General features: G+C 49.1%; 3 protein-coding genes across 3 annotated transcripts; all 3 read right to left on the bottom strand.

Annotated features, from left to right (window-relative positions):
* Positions 1–335: 335 nt before the first annotated feature.
* Positions 336–4,154, bottom strand: LOC311153093 (alcohol dehydrogenase 1-like; the record flags this gene model as incomplete). The annotated part of the gene is made up of 9 exons (XM_084204679.1): positions 336–360; positions 771–909; positions 1,219–1,354; positions 1,660–1,920; positions 2,016–2,235; positions 2,349–2,436; positions 2,536–2,677; positions 3,135–3,233; positions 4,137–4,154. 9 exons carry the CDS (start codon positions 4,152–4,154, stop codon positions 336–338), a joined length of 1,128 nt encoding a protein of 375 aa, XP_084060805.1.
* Positions 4,155–8,569: 4,415 nt separating this feature from the next.
* LOC311153094 (alcohol dehydrogenase 1-like) lies at positions 8,570–12,392 on the bottom strand (the record flags this gene model as incomplete). The annotated part of the gene is made up of 9 exons (XM_084204680.1): positions 8,570–8,594; positions 9,005–9,143; positions 9,453–9,588; positions 9,894–10,154; positions 10,253–10,472; positions 10,586–10,673; positions 10,773–10,914; positions 11,372–11,470; positions 12,375–12,392. 9 exons carry the CDS (start codon positions 12,390–12,392, stop codon positions 8,570–8,572), a joined length of 1,128 nt encoding a protein of 375 aa, XP_084060806.1.
* A 4,421-nt stretch (positions 12,393–16,813) lies between these two features.
* LOC311152789 (alcohol dehydrogenase 1-like) lies at positions 16,814–21,193 on the bottom strand (the record flags this gene model as incomplete). The annotated part of the gene is made up of 9 exons (XM_084204165.1): positions 16,814–16,838; positions 17,249–17,387; positions 18,283–18,412; positions 18,695–18,955; positions 19,054–19,273; positions 19,387–19,474; positions 19,574–19,715; positions 20,173–20,271; positions 21,176–21,193. The coding sequence occupies 9 exons, from the start codon at positions 21,191–21,193 to the stop codon at positions 16,814–16,816; spliced, it is 1,122 nt and encodes a 373-aa protein (XP_084060291.1).
* Positions 21,194–21,979: the final 786 nt, after the last annotated feature.

Here is a 21,979-nt window from a genome sequence, read left to right as displayed (position 1 = left end):
GCAAAGGCTATTGCTCACTGCTGAGAATACGGGTGTGGTGGGAAGGGATGTGATGTGGCGGGGAGCTTCCCCTGTCCTCTGGAAACACTTTTGATTGAGTGCGCTGCATGAGACAAGTTTGACAGAAATCTTTATTAGCAAAAGCTTTTTTCTGGGAGAGACATCCTTCTGGATTTTGTCCAGGCACAGCAGGACCAGCAGTGACACCAGCACAGGTGAGTTCTTCATTCTCTTCTCCTGGTGCCCCACAAGGAGAGGTGCTGGCTGAGAAGGGCCGGGGCCCGGAGAGTATCTGCTGCGCTGGTCCCTCCGCTCGGCTTCCCTGGCCGTGTCCTTCAGAAGAGCAGGACAGTGCGGATACTGAAACGTGGAAGGGGAGGGAGGGTTGGCTGCAGCTCAGGAGCAGGCAGTGTGGCAGGCAGGTGTGCCTGGGGACCGGCCACCTTCTTTGTCATCCAGCCTCTTCCTGGCTGAGCTGCATGAGTCGTGCAGCAGCGGGGCAGCCTTCAAATCCCTGCTGAGGGGAGCCCCTCACGGGATAAGGCCACAGGATCTGTGCTGAGCTGAACCATGAGCAAGAGGGTTCCCTGTGCTGAGCATGGGCTCTTCCCTCTGGGCGATGGCAGATCTTGCCAGCACTCAGCTGGGAGGCCCTGCTTCCTCAAAAGGCACAGGTGCCCTTTGGGGAACCAGTGTTGCAGGCTCTGCCTGCTGGAATTTTAGGAGGAGGTGCTGAGGTTTGCTGAACCTCCTGCCGGTCAGAGTCTCACCTTTTTCCTGCACGTAACAACTCAAATCCCTCGTTCACTTTAGCGAATGGCAGCGTGTGCGTGATCAGCAAGTCTGAATTGAATTTCTTCTCCAAGTAGCCGGAAACTAATTTGGGGATACATTCTCTCATCTTCCAGCCTAGAAACAGGAGAGAGCAGCTGCCTGAATAATGGGAGAAAGGCAGTTTTGGTAAGGTGGTGTTACTGTGAGGGTCAGGACTGAGTAACCAGTGCTGGCACCACACACTTGTGAGATGTTTTCTGGCATTTAGGATTAAAGGGTTACTGTGTGGAACAGTTAGAGGATTTTTTGCATGACTAATGCTAATGTTCAATGCAGTACTCCTCTTTAGTTGTCTTTAACTTGAAAACCCTCTTTTACTGTGGGTTGTCAACTGCCAAGAAAGCAAATGCTGAAATACTTAGACTGCATTCTTAAGTTCACTACCTCCGAGCACAGTCCCCTTCCAGGTACGCCCAGTCAGCAGAAGTGTGGGATCGATGGAAATCTTGGAACCAGAATCCAGTTCTCCGACCATCACACAGACACCAGTGCTCATATTGCAGGAAGCCAAGGCAGCAATCTGATGGGACAGGCAAGTGAATGAGAGAAAGCCATGATGAGTTGGTCATGGGAGTGCTCTTTTTGTGCAATCTTCTGCTCCTCCCTGGTAATCTGAAAACACACACTGCCCCTTGTGGAGCAGACCTGGAGAGCGTGGGGCCTCTTTTAAGATTTGTACACTGTTTTATGCCCAATCCAGCAGCCTACGTTTGTGCATCCAGCAGTGCAGGCAGCCTGTGAGGAAATTCCCATGGGGGGTGATTTTGTCCTGAGAGGAGCCTGTGATGGTCTGGGAGGGAGGACAGGTGCTGAAGTGCCACCTACCATGGTGTCCGCGTACCCGATGGCCTCAAAGGAGTAGTCCACGCCCTGCCCGGTCATCTCAGTGAGCACCTCCTGGATGGGCTTCTGGAAGTCTCGAGGGTTGATGCAGTCGGTGGCTCCCAGCTCCTTGGCCTTGGCAAACTTGTCCTTGTTGATGTCCACGGCAATGATGCGGGAAGCTCCAGCTGCCTTGCAGCCCATGACAACAGAGAGGCCAACTCCTCCAAGGCCAAAAACGGCACAGGTGGAGCCTGGTTTTACCTGCACAGATGGGAGCCTGTGAGTCTCCAGGAGCAAGAGGAGGAGGAGGAGGAGGTTTCTTTTGCACAGGTGGCTGTGGGTTGCTGAATACCAACCTTGGCTGTGTTGATTGCAGCCCCATAGCCCGTGGAAAACCCACAGCCAAGCAAGCAGACTTTGTCCAGAGGTGCTGCAGCATCTATCTTGGCAACGGTATACTCTGGGACCACGGTGTATTCTGCAAAGCTGCTGACCCACAAGAAGTAATGGATCTGCTTCCCTTTGCAAGAGAAGCGACTGGTCTTGTCTGGCAGCAGGTTTTGTGGTTCAGAGAAACTGTGGGGGAGATGCAAGTATTTGTATTTGATTGTCTGAAGCACTGATGGGGGTGTCAGATTTGCCATAAAGTCAATTCCATGTAGGTGTAGGGGAAGGCAAAGTAAACTTACTGGGACTTGTGGCAGTAGTTGGATTCAGGATTCCGGCAGAAGCTGCATTCCCCACACTGAGGGATACAAAGGGGGATCACTTTGTCTCCTGGAAGAAAACAATATCTCATGTTAGGTGTCTCTATGGATGCTGCCTGCATGAGAGCTGATTCCTGGGCATGTGTTTGTGTGTGTGTGTGTCAGTTACCTGGTTTCACAGAGGTCACTCCATCTCCAACGCTTTCCACAATTCCAGCTCCTTCATGTCCAGGGATAACAGGGAATTCTGTGTTGGGAAAGCAGCCTTGCAGAAGGTGTTCATCTGTGCGACAGATGCCTGTGGCCACAAGCTATTTGGAGAGGAACAAGCAGATGTCCTGGCCTCTGTCTAACTCAGTTTGTGGAATCAATTTTCTCAGGGGTGTTATGATGCCCCTCAGTCAGTGCTGGCACTCTATGGCAGCACACAGAGCCCAGGCTGGGCTTTCCCCTTCTGCTCACTCTGAATTCTCCATGTGGCTTTCCTCTACACTGAGCCGGAGGTGGACGTGGAAGGGAGGCCAGAGTGTGGCTACCAGAGCCCTGTCCAGCAGAGCAAGGGCTGGAGACAGGAATTCCTATGTGACAGCTTAGACAAGAATTAGTCCAAAAAGGAGCCCCTGGCAGATGGTGCATTTGAGCCAAGGCAGCTCTGGGCAATGAAAGCTTCTTGGAGGACACAGATCCCTGAGTTTTACTGAAGGTATAACCACAAGAAGAGCAATTCCCACAAGGAAGGGAGAAAAATTTATTGAAGTGTATTTTTACCTTGATCCGGACTTCCCCTGCCTTTGGGGGTGCAACTTCCACCTCCTCAACAGAGAGTTTGCCAGGGGCCCAGGCAACAGCAGCCCTGCACCTGATAACCTGGAAACAACCAAGAGGAATACCTTGCATGGGAACATTTGCCTTTAGCACACGGCTGGGGGAAGTCATCCTGCAATCACCTGAACCCAAGGTGTTCAAACCTGGTGATGCTCAGCTGCACCTGAAGCCAAGTGCTATCCAGTAAACACTGGCCTAGTTTAGGGCCTGAGGAAACCCCATGTGTGATTTGTGACCCAAAGAGTATCAGGTGTAGCCTTGGAAAGTTATTGGGTTCTGATGGCTTTGGTGGCCATTTCATAATATCCCTACGTGTTACTGGCCAGCCTGTGGTGACAGAGGACTGCAGACCCTGCCCAGTGGGAATGCCTATGGAGAGCTTTGATGTGAGCCTTGTGACACGCTGGGCTGAAGGTGAGAGAGAGGAGTTATGGAATTGTTCCCATCTGATTGGCACCTGGACAACATTTTTCCTTTACCAAGGTTTGATTTGTGTGTGCCATGGCACAAACCCTTCCCCAATCAACTCAAAGCATTTGGCGTCAGCAAAGGGGGCTTGCAGCCTGAAAAGGGTATTGCCATGGACAAGGTTGAGTGCAGCAGTGGCTGAAGAGGGCACCACTGAAGAGCTGCGTTTGCTGCCAGAGCAGGAGCACAGGGTGGGATTGAGCAGGAGGGTGTTTTTGAGAGCAGCACAATTGCCTATTTTGTCTCCTGAGCCGCTGGGCAGGACAGAGAGGGAATGCACTAGGGAATGCAAGTGTGGAGACGTGCAGTTGCCTGAGAGCAGAGTCTGTTGAATTTCACAGGGGTTTGGGAGAGGTGGGGGAGTAAGGTCGGGGGAAAGAGGGCACGCGGAGTGGTGAGCAGGCTGAGCCTTTTGCAGCGGATTTGGCCTAGAGCAGGGCGCCTCGGAAAGGAGGAGGGGAAATGCGTTGTCCTTACTTTTCCCGCGGTGGCCATGTGGTCTTAGCAGAGCTGTGTCTGTCGCTGTCGCAGGTCGGAGAGAAGCTGCTGCCTCGGCGTGTTGCAGGATCCCCCAGGCGTGGAGCGGGAGCAGCCCCGGTGCGGCACCGTCTCTGGAGAGCGCTGGTTAATGTGTGTCAGGTGCTGGATGCTGGGCGGCACAGGGAGTGCTGAGGGGAGGAGCTGGATAGCGGCAGGGAGATGGATGGGAGCAGAGGTCCTCCAGGGAGACCTTTATCGGTGACTCTGCCCTTGGGTCATTGCCTGCTCTCCCTGCCTGAAAGGCTCCGAGAGCTCAGAAAGATTGGTTTATTTCTTCCAGATGCTTCTGGCAGGTGTGGAGGGAGGAGATCTGTATGACTGCTGGGGCTTCCTTGGCATCCCTTTTTTGCCAGGTTGGAGCATTTGGCCTGGTGGCCATTCACACCACAATATTTGCAAAAGGATTAAAAATTTTTAAAGACTTAAAGAAAACAAATCAAAATTCTATGAAATTGTGGTGTGTTGGATAAAGACAATGTGCTCTTGGATTGAAGCATTACTGTCTGTGGTACTGGAGCTGTTTTCCCCCAAGCAGTAAGGGCAGAATGTGTCAGAAGAGGATTTTTGTTCTCCAAGTACCCATTTGCTTCACTCCAGCGTAACCAGGTTTTTAGGTGGGTTACTAACTCCCCCCAGGCTTTTCAGGTTCTTCCAGAGCTGTTTTCTGCTGAGACATTGGACAAGGTGAGGTATTGCAGGGATTGGATGAGCGAGAACTTGTTGGAGGACCAGGCTAAGATGAGCAGCCAGAGTGTGATGTAACCCCCACAGTTAGAAAGGAATCTTCCTTCTGTGTGGCTGAAAAGACACTTTTGCAAACCTAAGGAATGGGATAATTTCCTAGAAGACTGCCACTAATGACATCAACCCCTTTTTGGATCAGTTGCCATTTAGAATGCTATAACAAGGAGAAGTTAGCTCTTTGGCTATTGAGAAAGATTATATGTATGTGCATATATATATATATATATATATATACACACACACACACACACACATATAAAAAAGGACTGGACATGATCCTAAAAAAGTGTAGCATTCCTGAATGAGGAGGGCATTTCTCTGTAGACTCAAGCTTGCAACATTCATTTCTACAGTTGATTCACATGTCCTTCACAAAATCACAGAATGGCCTTGGTTAGAAGGGACCTTAAAGATCATGTTGTACCACCCCCTGCCATGGGCAGGAACACCTCTCACTAGAGGAAATTGCTCAGAGCCACATCTGAGTGACCTCAAATGCTGCCAGGGATGGGGCATCGGCCACTTTTCCTCAGCCTGTTCCAGTGACTCAGCACTGTCACAGTAAAGAATTCCTTCCCAATATCTGGTCTAAACCTAATCCCTCATGCCTGTTATCCTAGCTGGTCAGCCACCAGATGCGGTGGATCAAGAATACAGTTCTTCTCCAAGATTTTCATGTACTTTCCTGTGCCTTGCAATCCTCACTTCAGCCTGAAAGTGGGCTGATTTAAGTGCTCAGCCAAAACCAAAAATACTCTGTAGGCTGTTCAGACAGACCCACTGTACAGAACTCCTGGACACAGAGTAGTTGGCTTTGATTCCCATGCTGTCTTCTGCATTGCACAAGGGCTAGAAAGCAATTCCAGAGGACGAGTGCTCTGTGGCAGATATCCCATATGGTTGGCAGTGTTTGAAGTTGAAACCAACGAATTTCAGAAGTGCTGTAACAGAGAATGAATTCATTCACCTGCTTCCTAGATAGCATTCCATACAGATGGCTTATGCTTTCATCTCACACCATATGTGCTACTTGTGCTGGCGCTTCATGGCTCTGAAGATGTGTCTAGTGTCTGCTGTTGAGTGTATAACCTACACAATGGTTGTAGAAAGATCTTTCAAATATGTACTGTTATTTTTCCTTAAAACATCCATAGGATGCTCTAGTCCCCCAGACTTGCAAACCCCCCACTGATGTGTAATGAGAATTTCTGTCTGCCCTGCTTGCAGTTGTTAAGGGCCATGGGGAGCTGGCACCTCTGCAAAACATGTGAAAGGCATGTAATTATTATAGGGAGCTGATACTGAGATCCTGTTGCTGTGCAGCCTTTTTTTATCTTTTTTATTTCAAACAGGAGGTTGTTGTTGTTTTCCTCTTATCCAGGTAATAGAGGGAAAATAAGATCAAACTTGTATGTCAGCAGGCATGGCTTTAATGATTGACTTTTCAATGGCAGATGCTATCTACGTTCTACAATATGTGCAATCCTGACTTGCTGTATATATTAATGCACTTGATAAGCTTTAATAGCTGGTCTGTGAGGTCAGATGCCAGTAAACACAGGCACAGACCTCAAGGTGTTTGTCTTCTCCTTGGTAGTCAGTTTTCTGTCCCTCTCTTTATGTTCTGGTTGTTTGCTGCCTGTAGCAAAGAGGTGGAAAGACGGTGGAATATTTGACAGAAATCTCTGTGGAACAGATGCTGAAGTGCACTTATGAGGGCCAAGTACAACTCTTATCTTTTTTGCTGCCTGCAGCAGGCTTCTGTAATTTTTAATTACCAGTCAGAGTCTGATATGAATGCCCTTATTAATGACCCAGCATTACATTTCTGTCCCCAGTGCAAGGGGGCATCTGTTTCAGAGACAATTTTTACATTCTACTGTGAAGGACAAACTAGAACATGTCCTGGCAGGATTTGTTAGCAGTATGGATAATTCATTATTCCAACAGATGCCCTGGTGCTTTAATTTCCCTAAGAACAGAAATATTGTGTGCCTCTTACAAAATGATAGTGGCGTGAGGCAAATGATGTAAGGAAAGGGGGAGTTAGATTCACCCTGATATATTGTACCTAGCAGAGATAAGGAAAACAATTCTGACAAAGATCTATTAAAATGAGCAATTGATTGTGTTCATGCTAGTGGAGGAGAATGGCTGAGGGAAAAGATGTTAAACTAGGGACCAGGACTCTTAGAGCAATTGCTGATTTTGAGTCCATTCTGTCATAGAATGATGGAATATCTCAGCTTGGGTGGGGGTGGGACCCATTAGGACCAAGCCTTGGTGTTTTTTTGTTTTTGTTTTTTTTTCTCAGAACAAATTCCTTTGCAGGACTGAATGCGATCATAGTACATCCTACAGAATTTCACTCTGCAATTACATTGCCGAGGAGGAATTTTACTTTATGATTTCTGATAGCCTAGGTATAGCACGTCTAGCACCCACATTTGTTTTGGTATGATGGGACACAAATGCACATGTAATGTCTCTTCCCCATTACAGTCTGTACATTTCTCTGAGGTTGTTCCAAGATGAAAACTAGAGCAGGAAAAGAGCGTCCAGACTAAGATCAGGATGTAAAGAGGAAAAATAAGAATGAAAGAAGGAAAAATTAGGTGAGAATAGTATAGAGCGCAGTGATGGTCTATAGTAGATACCCATGGTGACATCCACATTATTTGTATGCCCCTTGATACTCACCCAGAGGCTCTTTTAACTGTGCCATTTCAGCTCCATATATTCCTACCCTTCTATTCCATGCGGTGCTACCCCCTGCCTCTTCTGCCCTGCCTTTCCCTCCTGAAGAGCCTGTAACCATCCAACAGGGCACTCCAGGCACAGGGCTTGTCCCACCAGTTTCGCTTCTGCCCACGATATCAAGTCTTTGGCACCGGGGGACAGCTTCCTGGTCATCACTGGCTGTCCCTCAAGCTGCATTCATTGGTATAGAAACATTTTCACAAGTGGTACTTTGCAGCCAACACCTGTGAAGCACATTGAGGGGTTCCCTTTCTGATCCTTTCCTCACCTTTTGGCACACAATGCCACTGTTCATCACTGGCCAGCCTGGTATTTTCCCATTCCCCTTCCCAGACTAGTTTAAAGCTCTGTCAAAGAGTCCTGCTCACTCCTGTGCTAGAACTCCTTTTCCCCTCTGAGAATAGCTGATCCTGTCAGGTGTGTGTAGATGAGGTGGTGAATAGATCAGCCCACAGTCAAGAACGGAATTTTTTTTGCTTACACCAGCCTTGGAGCCATGCATTGACCCCATGGATCTGCCTATTCCTACCAGTATGGTTCCTCATTTCCGACAGGTCAAGGAAATCACTGCCAGTGTTCCTGATCCATCAACCAATTGTCCCAAGGCCCTGGAGTCTCTGTTGATTGAATGCGCGGTGTCAGATGAGTTGGTTTAAAAACCTTTATTAGCAAAAGCATTTTCTTGGGAGAGACATCCATTTAAGTCCTGTCTGGGCACAGCAGGACGAGCAGTGACACCAGCACAGGTGAGTTCTTCATTCTCTTCTCCTGGTGCCCCACAAGGAGAGGTGCTGGCTGAGAAGGGCCGGGGCCCGGAGAGCATCTGCTGCGCTGGTCCCTCCGCTCGGCTTCCCTGGCCGTGTCCTTCAGAAGAGCAGGACAGTGCGGATACTGAAACGTGGAAGGGGAGGGAGGGTTGGCTGCAGCTCAGGAGCAGGCAGTGTGGCAGGCAGGTGTGCCTGGGGACCGGCCACCTTCTTTGTCATCCAGCCTCTTCCTGACTGAGCTGCATGAGGCGTGCAGCAGCGGGGCAGCCTTCAAATCCCTGCTGAGGGGAGCCCCTCACGGGATAAGGCCACAGGATCTGTGCTGAGCTGAACCATGAGCAAGAGGGTTCCCTGTGCTGAGCATGGGCTCTTCCCTCTGGGCGATGGCAGATCTTGCCAGCACTCAGCTGGGAGGCCCTGCTTCCTCAAAAGGCACAGGTGCCCTTTGGGGAACCAGTGTTGCAGGCTCTGCCTGCTGGAATTTTAGGAGGAGGTGCTGAGGTTTGCTGAACCTCCTGCCGGTCAGGGTCTCACCTTTTTCCTGCACGTAACAACTCAAATCCCTCGTTCACTTTAGCGAATGGCAGCGTGTGCGTGATCAGCAAGTCTGAATTGAATTTCTTCTCCAAGTAGCCGGAAACTAATTTGGGCATACATTCTCTCGTCTTCCACCCTAGAAACAGGAGAGAGCAGCTGCCTGAATAATGGGAGAAAGGCAGTTTTGGTAAGGTGGTGTTACTGTGAGGGTCAGGACTGAGTAACCAGTGCTGGCACCACACACTTGTGAGATGTTTTCTGCCATTTAGGATTAAAGGGTTATTGTGTGGAACAGTTAGAGGATTTTTTGCATGACTAATGCTAATGTTCAATGCAGTACTCCTCTTTAGTTGTCTTTAACTTGAAAACCCTCTTTTACTGTGGGTTGTCAACTGCCAAGAAAGCAAATGCTGAAATATTTAGACTGCATTCTTAAGTTCACTACCTCCGAGCACAGTCCCCTTCCAGGTACGCCCAGTCAGCAGAAGTGTGGGATCGATGGAAATCTTGGAACCAGAATCCAGTTCTCCAACCATCACACAGACACCAGTGCTCATATTGCAGGAAGCCAAGGCAGCAATCTGATGGGACAGGCAAGTGAATGAGAGAAAGCCATGATGAGTTGGTCATGGGAGTGCTCTTTTTGTGCAATCTTCTGCTCCTCCCTGGTAATCTGAAAACACACACTGCCCCTTGTGGAGCAGACCTGGAGAGCATGGGGCTTCTTTTAAGATTTGTACACTGTTTTATGCCCAATCCAGCAGCCTACGTTTGTGCATCCAGCAGTGCAGGCAGCCTGTGAGGAACTTCCCATGGGGGGTGATTTTGTCCTGAGAGGAGCCTGTGATGGTCTGGGAGGGAGGACAGGTGCTGAAGTGCCACCTACCATGGTGTCCGCGTACCCGATGGCCTCAAAGGAGTAGTCCACGCCCTGCCCGGTCATCTCAGTGAGCACCTCCTGGATGGGCTTCTGGAAGTCTCGAGGGTTGATGCAGTCGGTGGCTCCCAGCTCCTTGGCCTTGGCAAACTTGTCCTTGTTGATGTCCACGGCAATGATGCGGGAAGCTCCAGCTGCCTTGCAGCCCATGACAACAGAGAGGCCAACTCCTCCAAGGCCAAAAATGGCACAGGTGGAGCCTGGTTTTACCTGCACAGATGGGAGCCTGTGAGTTTCCAGCAGCAAGAGGTGGAGGAGGAGGAGGAGGTTTCTTTTGCACAGGTGGCTGTGGGTTGCTGAATACCAACCTTGGCTGTGTTGATGGCAGCTCCATAGCCCGTGGAAAACCCACAGCCAAGCAAGCAGACTTTGTCCAGAGGTGCTGCAGCATCTATCTTGGCAACGGCATACTCTGGGACCACGGTGTATTCTGCAAAGGTGCTGATCCCCAGGAAATAATGGATCTGCTTCCCTTTGCAAGAGAAGCGACTGGTCTTGTCCGGCAGCAGGTTTTGTGGTTCAGAGAAACTGTGGGGGAGATGCAAGTATTTGTATTTGATTGTCTGAAGCACTGATGGGGGTGTCAGATTTGCCATAAAGTCAATTCCATGTAGGTGTAGGGGAAGGCAAGGTAAACTTACTGGGACTTCTGGCAGTAGTTGGATTCAGGATTCCGGCAGAAGCTGCATTCCCCACACTGAGGGATAGAAAGGGGGATCACTTTGTCTCCTGGAAGAAAACAATATCTCATGTTAGGTGTCTCTATGGATGCTGCCTGCATGAGAGCTGATTCCTGGGCATGTGTTTGTGTGTGTGTGTGTCAGTTACCTGGTTTCACAGAGGTCACTCCATCTCCAACGCTTTCCACAATTCCAGCTCCTTCATGTCCAGGGATAACAGGGAATTCTGCGTTGGGAAAGCAGCCTTGCAGAAGGTGTTCATCTGTGTGACAGATGCCTGTGGCCACAAGCTATTTGGAGAGGAACAAGCAGATGTCCTGGCCTCTGTCTAACTCAGTTTGTGGAATCAATTTTCTCAGGGGTGTTATGATGCCCCTCAGTCAGTGCTGGCACTCTATGGCAGCACACAGAGCCCAGGCTGGGCTTTCCCCTTCTGCTCACTCTGAATTCTCCATGTGGCTTTCCTCTACACTGAGCTGGAGGTGGACGTGGAAGGGAGGCCAGAGTGTGGCTACCAGAGCCCTGTCCAGCAGAGCAAGGGCTGGAGACAGGAATTCCTATGTGACAGCTTAGACAAGAATTAGTCCAAAAAGGAGCCCCTGGCAGATGGTGCATTTGAGCCAAGGCAGCTCTGGGCAATGAAAGCTTCTTGGAGGACACAGATCCCTGAGTTTTACTGAAGGTATAACCACAAGAAGAGCAATTCCCACAAGGAAGGGAGAAAAATTTATTGAAGTGTATTTTTACCTTGATCCGGACTTCCCCTGCCTTTGGGGGTGCAACTTCCACCTCCTCAACAGAGAGTTTGCCAGGGGCCCAGGCAACAGCAGCCCTGCACCTGATAACCTGGAAACAACCAAGAGGAATACCTTGCATGGGAACATTTGCCTTTAGCACACGGCTGGGGAAAGTCATCCTGCAATCACCTGAACCCAAGGTGTTCAAACCTGGTGATGCTCAGCTGCACCTGAAGCCAAGTGCTATCCAGTAAACACTGGCCTAGTTTAGGGCCTGAGGAAACCCCATGTGTGATTTGTGACCCAAAGAGTATCAGGTGTAGCCTTGGAAAGTTATTGGGTTCTGATGGCTTTGGTGGCCATTTCATAATATCCCTACGTGTTACTGGCCAGCCTGTGGTGTCATGAGGACTGCAGACCCTGCCCAGTGGGAATGCCTATGGAGAGCTTTGATGTGAGCCTTGTGACACGCTGGGCTGAAGGTGAGAGAGAGGAGTTATGGAATTGTTCCCATCTGATTGGCACCTGGACAACATTTTTCCTTTACCAAGGTTTGATTTGTGTGTGCCATGGCACAAACCCTTCCCCAATCAACTCAAAGCATTTGGCGTCAGCAAAGGGGGCTTGCAGCCTGAAAAGGGTATTGCCATGGACAAGGTTGAGTGCAGCAGTGGCTGAAGAGGGCACCACTGAAGAGCTGCGTTTGCTGCCAGAGCAGGAGCACAGGGTGGGATTGAGCAGGAGGGTGTTTTTGAGAGCAGCACAATTGCCTATTTTGTCTCCTGAGCCGCTGGGCAGGACAGAGAGGGAATGCACTAGGGAATGCAAGTGTGGACACGTGCAGTTGCCTGAGAGCAGAGTCTGTTGAATTTCACAGGGGTTTGGGAGAGGTGGGGGAGTAAGGTCGGGGGAAAGAGGGCACGTGGAGTGGTGAGCAGGCTGAGCCTTTTGCAGCGGATTTGGCCTAGAGCAGGGCGCCTCGGAAAGGAGGAGGGGAAATGCGTTGTCCTTACTTTTCCCGCGGTGGCCATGTGGTCTTAGCAGAGCTGTGTCTGTTGCTGTCGCAGGTCGGAGGGAAGCTGCTGCCTCGGCGTGTTGCAGGATCCCCCAGGCGTGGAGCGGGAGCAGCCCCGGTGCGGCACCGTCTCTGGAGAGCGCTGGTTAATGTGTGTCGGGTGCTGGATGCTGGGCGGCACAGGGAGTGCTGAGGGGAGGAGCTGGATAGCGGCAGGGAGATGGATGGGAGCAGAGGTCCTCCAGGGAGACCTTTATCGGTGACTCTGCCCTTGGGTCATTGCCTGCTCTCCCTGCCTGAAAGGCTCCGAGAGCTCAGAAAGATTGCTTTATTTCTTCCAGATGCTTCTGGCAGGTGTGGAGGGAGGAGATCTGTATGACTGCTGGGGCTTCCTTGGCATCCCTTTTTTGCCAGGTTGGAGCATTTGGCCTGGTGGCCATTCACACCACAATATTTGCAAAAGGATTAAAAATTTTTAAAGACTTAAAGAAAACAAATCAAAATTCTATGAAATTGTGGTGTGTTGGATAAAGACAATGTGCTCTTGGATTGAAGCATTACTGTCTGTGGTACTGGAGCTGTTTTCCCCCAAGCAGTAAGGGCAGAATGTGTCAGAAGAGGATTTTTGTTCTCCAAGTACCCATTTGCTTCACTCCAGCGTAACCAGGTTTTTAGGTGGGTTACTAACTCCCCCCAGGCTTTTCAGGTTCTTCCAGAGCTGTTTTCTGCTGAGACATTGGACAAGGTGATGCATTGCAGGGATTGGATGAGCGAGAACTTGTTGGAGGACCAGGCTAAGATGAGCAGCCAGAGTGTGATGTAACCCCCACAGTTAGAAAGGAATCTTCCTTCTGTGTGGCTGAAAAGACACTTTTGCAAACCTAAGGAATGGGATAATTTCCTAGAAGACTGCCACTAATGACATCAACCCCCCCTTTTTGGATCAGTTGCCATTTAGAATGCTATAACAAGGAGAAGTTAGCTCTTTGGCTATTGAGAAAGATTATATGTATGTGCATATATATATATATATATATATATATATATATATATATATATATACACACACACACACACATATAAAAAAGGACTGGACATGATCCTAAAAAAGTGTAGCATTCCTGAATGAGGAGGGCATTTCTCTGTAGACTCAAGCTTGCAACATTCATTTCTACAGTTGATTCACATGTCCTTCACAAAATCACAGAATGGCCTTGGTTAGAAGGGACCTTAAAGATCATGTTGTACCACCCCCTGCCATGGGCAGGAACACCTCTCACTAGAGGAAATTGCTCAGAGCCACATCTGAGTGACCTCAAATGCTGCCAGGGATGGGGCATCGGCCACTTTTCCTCAGCCTGTTCCAGTGACTCAGCACTGTCACAGTAAAGAATTCCTTCCCAATATCTGGTCTAAACCTAATCCCTCATGCCTGTTATCCTAGCTGGTCAGCCACCAGATGCGGTGGATCAAGAATACAGTTCTTCTCCAAGATTTTCATGTACTTTCCTGTGCCTTGCAATCCTCACTTCAGCCTGAAAGTGGGCTGATTTAAGTGCTCAGCCAAAACCAAAAATACTCTGTAGGCTGTTCAGACAGACCCACTGTACAGAACTCCTGGACACAGAGTAGTTGGCTTTGATTCCCATGCTGTCTTCTGCATTGCACAAGGGCTAGAAAGCAATTCCAGAGGACGAGTGCTCTGTGGCAGATATCCCATATGGTTGGCAGTGTTTGAAGTTGAAACCAACGAATTTCAGAAGTGCTGTAACAGAGAATGAATTCATTCACCTGCTTCCTAGATAGCATTCCATACAGATGGCTTATGCTTTCATCTCACACCATATGTGCTACTTGTGCTGGCGCTTCATGGCTCTGAAGATGTGTCTAGTGTCTGCTGTTGAGTGTATAACCTACACAATGGTTGTAGAAAGATCTTTCAAATATGTACTGTTATTTTTCCTTAAAACATCCATAGGATGCTCTAGTCCCCCAGACTTGCAAACCCCCCACTGATGTGTATTGAGAATTTCTGTCTGCCCTGCTTGCAGTTGTTAAGGGCCATGGGGAGCTGGCACCTCTGCAAAACATGTGAAAGGCATGTAATTATTGTAGGGAGCTGATACTGAGATCCTGTTGCTGTGCAGCCTTTTTTTATCTATTTCAAACAGGAGGTTGTTGTTGTTTTCCTCTTATCCAGGTAATAGAGGGAAAATAAGATCAAACTTGTATGTCAGCAGGCATGGCTTTAATGATTGACTTTTCAATGGCAGATGCTATCTACGTTCCACAATATGTGCAATCCTGACTTGCTGTATATATTAATGCACTTGATAAGCTTTAATAGCTGGTCTGTGAGGTGAGATGCCAGTAAACACAGGCACAGACCTCAAGGTGTTTGTCTTCTCCTTGGTAGTCAGTTTTCTGTCCCCCTCTTTATGTTCTGGTTGTTTGCTGCCTGTAGCAAAGAGGTGGAAAGACGGTGGAATATTTGACAGAAATCTCTGTGGAACAGATGCTGAAGTGCACTTATGAGGGCCAAGTACAACTCTTATCTTTTTTGCTGCCTGCAGCAGGCTTCTGTAATTTTTAATTACCAGTCAGAGTCTGATATGAATGCCCTTATTAATGACCCAGCATTACATTTCTGTCCCCAGTGCAAGGGGGCATCTGTTTCAGAGACAATTTTTACATTCTACTGTGAAGGACAAACTAGAACATGTCCTGGCAGGATTTGTTAGCAGTATGGATAATTCATTATTCCAACAGATGCCCTGGTGCTTTAATTTCCCTAAGAACAGAAATATTGTGTGCCTCTTACAAAATGATAGCGGCGTGAGGCAAATGATGTAAGGAAAGGGGGAGTTAGATTCACCCTGATATATTGTACCTAGCAGAGATAAGGAAAACAATTCTGACAAAGATCTATTAAAATGAGCAATTGATTGTGTTCATGCTAGTGGAGGAGAATGGCTGAGGGAAAAGATGTTAAACTAGGGACCAGGACTCTTAGAGCAATTGCTGATTTTGAGTCCATTCTGTCATAGAATGATGGAATATCTCAGCTTGGGTGGGGGTGGGACCCATTAGGACCAAGCCTTGGTTGTTTTTTGTTTTTGTTTTTGTTTTTTTTTCTCAGAACAAATTCCTTTGCAGGACTGAATGCGATCATAGTACATCCTACAGAATTTCACTCTGCAATTACATTGCCAAGGAGGAATTTTACTTTATGATTTCTGATAGCCTAGGTATAGCACGTCTAGCACCCACATTTGTTTTGGTATGATGGGACACAAATGCACATGTAATGTCTCTTCCCCATTACAGTCTGTACATTTCTCTGAGGTTGTTCCAAGATGAAAACTAGAGCAGGAAAAGAGCGTCCAGACTAAGATCAGGATGTAAAGAGGAAAAATAAGAATGAAAGAAGGAAAAATTAGGTGAGAATAGTATAGAGCGCAGTGATGGTCTATAGTAGATACCCATGGTGACACCCACATTATTTGTATGCCCCTTGATACTCACCCAGAGGCTCTTTTAACTGTGCCATTTCAGCTCCATATATTCCTACCCTTCTATTCCATGCGGTGCTACCCCCTGCCTCTTCTGCCCTGCCTTTCCCTCCTGAAGAGCCTGTAACCATCCAACAGGGCACTCCAGGCACAGGGCTTGTCCCACCAGTTTCGCTTATGCCAACGATATCTGGCACCGGGGAACAGCTTCCTGGTCATCACTGGCTGTCCCTCAAGCTGCATCCATTGGTATAGAAACATTTTCACAAGTGGTACTTTGTAGCCAACACCTGTGAAGCACATTGAGGGGTTCCCTTTCTGATCCTTTCCTCACCTTTTGGCACACAATGCCACTGTTCATCACTGGCCAGCCTGGTATTTTCCCATTCCCCTTCCCAGACTAGTTTAAAGCTCTGTCAAAGAGTCCTGCTCACTCCTGTGCTAGAACTCCTTTTCCCCTCTGAGAAGGGCTGATCCTGTCAGGTGTGTGTAGATGAGGTGGTGAATAGATCAGCCCACAGTCAAAACCACAATTTTTACACCAGCCTTGGAGCCATGCATTGACCCCATGGATCTGCCTATTCCTACCAGTATGGTTCCTCATTACCAACAGGGCAAGGAAATCACTGCCAGTGTTCCTGATCCATCAACCAATTGTCCCAAGGCCCTGGAGTCTCTGTTGATTGAATGCATGGTATCAGATGAGTTGGTTTAAAAACCTTTATTAGCAAAAGCATTTTCTTGGGAGAGACATCCATTTAAGTCCTGTCTGGGCACAGCAGGACGAGCAGTGACACCAGCACAGGTGAGTTCTTCATTCTCTTCTCCTGGTGCCCCACAAGGAGAGGTGCTGGCTGAGAAGGGCCGGGGCCCGGAGAGCATCTGCTGCGCTGGTCCCTCCGCTCGGCTTCCCTGGCCGTGTCCTTCAGAAGAGCAGGACAGTGCGGATACTGAAACGTGGAAGGGGAGGGAGGGTTGGCTGCAGCTCAGGAGCAGGCAGTGTGGCAGGCAGGTGTGCCTGGGGACCGGCCACCTTCTTTGTCATCCAGCCTCTTCCTGACTGAGCTGCATGAGGCATGCAGCAGCGGGGCAGCCTTCAAATCCCTGCTGAGGGGAGCCCCTCACGGGATAAGGCCACAGGATCTGTGCTGAGCTGAACCATGAGCAAGAGGGTTCCCTGTGCTGAGCATGGGCTCTTCCCTCTGGGCGATGGCAGATCTTGCCAGCACTCAGCTGGGAGGCCCTGCTTCCTCAAAAGGCACAGGTGCCCTTTGGGGAACCAGTGTTGCAGGCTCTGCCTGCTGGAATTTTAGGAGGAGGTGCTGAGGTTTGCTGAACCTCCTGCCGGTCAGGGTCTCACCTTTTTCCTGCACGTAACAACTCAAATCCCTCGTTCACTTTAGCGAATGGCAGCGTGTGCGTGATCAGCAAGTCTGAATTGAATTTCTTCTCCAAGTAGCCGGAAACTAATTTGGGCATACTTTCTCTCGTCTTCCACCCTAGAAACAGGAGAGAGCAGCTGCCTGAATAATGGGAGAATGGTGTGGGAATCCACAAAATCAGATGGTTTTGGGAAAGCTGCAAAAGGCAGGCCTCAGACACAACAGAACTGTGATTAGAGCTAAGCAGTAGCCATGAGATAGGTCAGCAGAAAAATTATTTAAAAAGTAGAAAAGGAAAGACAAATAGAACAATGGTCTGTGTATTAACGCTTGTCTAGAATAACTCCCTAAGCTACAGAAAAGTTTATCTAGCAAAATACTAGGAAGTTTGAAGCTTAATAATGGAGCTGTGTGCATTGTGTTTTAAGGCTTACAAGCAGGTGTTGTATTCTAAATAAGCAGGTGTTGTTTTAACCAAATGTACGTGTGCTTAGAGCAGTTGGGTAGAACCACTGTCAATATGCTTTTGCTTTTTGTGATTTGTCAAAAAACTTATAAAGTAAGTTGTAACATTAAGTTACTTGTCTGGTTCTTTGGATATGAGCTGATGGCATCTTCCTGTTGTCATAACCATGGAATGAAACTGATGCTGAAAAATGAAACAGCTGAAGGCACGTTTCACAGCAGTCTTGTCCCGTTTGTGATTTGTATATAAACCCCTGGCCAGAGATAAAAGGCTGTTTTGGTAAGGTGGTGTTACTGTGAGGGTCAGGACTGAGTAACCAGTGCTGGTGCCACACACTTGTGAGATGTTTTCTGCTCTTTAGGATTAAAGGGTTACTGTGTGGAATAGGTAGAGGATTATTTGCATGTCTAATGCTAATGTTCAGTATGGGCAATGCAATTCTCCTCTTTAGTTGTCTTTTACTTGAAAGCCCTCTTTTACTATGGATTGTCAACTGCCATGAAAGGAAAAGCTGATGTATTAAGATTGTATTCTTAAGACTTATACCTCCAAGCATAGTCCCCTTCCAGGTACGCCCAGTCAGCAGAAGTGTGGGATCGATGGAAATCTCTGAATCCAACAGCCCAACCATCACACAGACACCAGTGCTCATATTGCAGGAAGCCAAGGCAGCAATCTGATGGGACAGGCAGGAGAATGAGAGAAAGCCCTTATGGGTTAGTCATCATGGGAGTGCAATTTTCTGCTCCTCCTTGGTAATCTGAAAACACACACTGCCCCTTGTGGAGCAGACCTGGAGAGTGTGGTGCCTCTTTTAAGATTCATGCTATTTTCTCGCTCAAAGATATTCCCAGCAGTGCAGGCAGCCTGTGAGGAACTTCCCATGGGGGGTGACTTTTGTCCTGAGAGGAGCCTGTGATGGTCTGGGAGGGAGGACAGGTGCCGAAGTGCCACCTACCATGGTGTCCGCGTGCCCGATGGCCTCAAAGGAGTAGTCCACGCCCTGCCCGGTCATCTCAGTGAGCACCTCCTGGATGGGCTTCTGGAAGTCTCGAGGGTTGATGCAGTCGGTGGCTCCCAGCTCCTTGGCCTTGGCAAACTTGTCCTTGTTGATGTCCACGGCAATGATGCGGGAAGCTCCAGCTGCCTTGCAGCCCATGACAACAGAGAGGCCAACTCCTCCAAGGCCAAAAACGGCACAGGTGGAGCCTGGTTTTACCTGCACAGATGGGAGCCTGTGAGTTTCCAGCAGCAAGAGGTGGAGGAGGAGGAGGAGGTTTCTTTTGCACAGGTGGCTGTGGGTTGCTGAATACCAACCTTGGCTGTGTTGATGGCAGCTCCATAGCCCGTGGAAAACCCACAGCCAAGCAAGCAGACTTTGTCCAGAGGTGCTGCAGCATCTATCTTGGCAACGGCATACTCTGGGACCACGGTGTATTCTGCAAAGGTGCTGATCCCCAGGAAATAATGGATCTGCTTCCCTTTGCAAGAGAAGAGACTGGTCTTGCCTGGCAGCAGGTTTTGTGGTTCAGGGAAACTGTGGGGGTGATGCAAGTATTTGTATTTGATTGTCTGAAGCACTGATGGGGGTGTCAGATTTGCCATAAAGTCAATTCCATGTAGGTGTAGGGGAAGGCAAAGTAAACTTACTGGGACTTCTGGCAGTAGTTGGATTCAGGATTCCGGCAGAAGCTGCATTCCCCACACTGAGGGATAGAAAGGGGGATCACTTTGTCACCTGGAAGAAAACAATATCTCATGTTAGGTGTCTCTATGGATGCTGCCTGCATGAGAGCTGATTCCTGGGCATGTGTTTGTGTGTGTGTGTGTCAGATACCTGGTTTCACAGAGGTCACTCCATCTCCAACGCTTTCCACAATTCCAGCTCCTTCATGGCCAGGGATAACTGGGAATTCTGTGTTGGGAAAGCAGCCTTGCAGAAGGTGTTCATCTGTGTGACAGATGCCTGTGGCCACAAGCTATTTGGAGAGGAACAAGCAGATGTCCTGGCCTCTGTCTAACTCAGTTTGTGGAATCAATTTTCTCAGGGGTGTTATGATGCCCCTCAGTCAGTGCTGGCACTCTATGGCAGCACACAGAGCCCAGGCTGGGCTTTCCCCTTCTGCTCACTCTGAATTCTCCATGTGGCTTTCCTCTACACTGAGCCGGAGGTGGACGTGGAGGGGAGGCCAGAGTGTGGCTACCAGAGCCCTGTCCAGCAGAGCAAGGGCTGGAGACAGGGATTCCTATGTGACAGCTTAGACAAGAATTAGTCCAAAAAGGAGCCCCTGGCAGATGGTGCATTTGAGCCAAGGCAGCTCTGGGCAATGAAAGCTTCTTGGAGGACACAGATCCCTGAGTTTTACTGAAGGTATAACCACAAGAAGAGCAATTCCCACAAGGAAGGGAGAAAAATTTATTGAAGTGTATTTTTACCTTGATCCGGACTTCCCCTGCCTTTGGGGGTGCAACTTCCACCTCCTCAACAGAGAGTTTGCCAGGGGCCCAGGCAACAGCAGCCCTGCACCTGATAACCTGGAAACAACCAAGAGGAATACCTTGCATGGGAACATTTGCCTTTAGCACACGGCTGGGGAAAGTCATCTTGCAATCACCTGAACCCAAGGTGTTCAAACCTGGTGATGCTCAGCTGCACCTGAAGCCAAGTGCTATCCAGTAAACACTGGCCTAGTTTAGGGCCTGAGGAAACCCCATGTGTGATTTGTGACCCAAAGAGTATCAGGTGTAGCCTTGGAAAGTTATTGGGTTCTGATGGCTTTGGTGGCCATTTCATAATATCCCTACGTGTTACTGGCCAGCCTGTGGTGTCATGAGGACTGCAGACCCTGCCCAGTGGGAATGCCTATGGAGAGCTTTGATGTGAGCCTTGTGACACGCTGGGCTGAAGGTGAGAGAGAGGAGTTATGGAATTGTTCCCATCTGATTGGCACCTGGACAACATTTTTCCTTTACCAAGGTTTGATTTGTGTGTGCCATGGCACAAACCCTTCCCCAATCAACTCAAAGCATTTGGCGTCAGCAAAGGGGGCTTGCAGCCTGAAAAGGGTATTGCCATGGACAAGGTTGAGTGCAGCAGTGGCTGAAGAGGGCACCACTGAAGAGCTGCGTTTGCTGCCAGAGCAGGAGCACAGGGTGGGATTGAGCAGGAGGGTGTTTTTGAGAGCAGCACAATTGCCTATTTTGTCTCCTGAGCCGCTGGGCAGGACAGAGAGGGAATGCACTAGGGAATGCAGGTGTGGAGACGTGCAATTGCCTGAGAGCAGAGTCTGTTGAATTTCACAGGGGTTTGGGAGAGGTGGGGGAGTAAGGTCGGGGGAAAGAGGGCACGTGGAGTGGTGAGCAGGCTGAGCCTTTTGCAGCGGATTTGGCCTAGAGCAGGGCGCCTCGGAAAGGAGGAGGGGAAATGCGTTGTCCTTACTTTTCCCGCGGTGGCCATGTGGTCTTAGCAGAGCTGTGTCTGTTGCTGTCGCAGGTCGGAGGGAAGCTGCTGCCTCGGCGTGTTGCAGGATCCCCCAGGCGTGGAGCGGGAGCAGCCCCGGTGCGGCACCGTCTCTGGAGAGCGCTGGTTAATGTGTGTCGGGTGCTGGATGCTGGGCGGCACAGGGAGTGCTGAGGGGAGGAGCTGGATAGCGGCAGGGAGATGGATGGGAGCAGAGGTCCTCCAGGGAGACCTTTATCGGTGACTCTGCCCTTGGGTCATTGCCTGCTCTCCCTGCCTGAAAGGCTCCGAGAGCTCAGAAAGATTGCTTTATTTCTTCCAGATGCTTCTGGCAAGTGTGGAGGGAGGAGATCTGCATGACTGCTGGGGCTTCTTTGGCATCCCTTTTTTGCCAGGTTGGAGCATTTGGCCTGGTGGCCATTCACACCACAATATTTGCAAAGAGGTTAAAAATTTAAAAATACCCAAAATCCAAATAAAGACAGTGAAGATGTGGTATTGATGACAAAGACACGTCGCTATCTGGGTTGAAACTTTACTGTATGTGATTGTGCAGCTATTTTCAGCACAGCAGTAAGGGGAACGTGTGTCAAGAAAGGATTTTTTTTCCAAGGATATGTTTGCTTCACTCCTGTGTAGCCAGGTTTGTTGGTTCACACCCCTTGGGCTCTTCAGGTTCTCCCAGAGCTGTTTTCTGCTGAGGCATTGGAAAAGGTGATGTGTAGGAGAGATAGGATGAGCGAGAGCTTATTGGAAGGCCAGGCTAAGATGAACACCATGTGT

Source organism: Fringilla coelebs (genome assembly GCF_963513975.1).
Source record: "Fringilla coelebs genome assembly, chromosome: 4".
NCBI classification, from domain to species: Eukaryota; Metazoa; Chordata; class Aves; order Passeriformes; family Fringillidae; genus Fringilla; species Fringilla coelebs.
The sequence above is the reverse complement of the archived record's forward strand: the minus strand, read 5'-3'. Positions and strand labels throughout refer to the sequence as shown.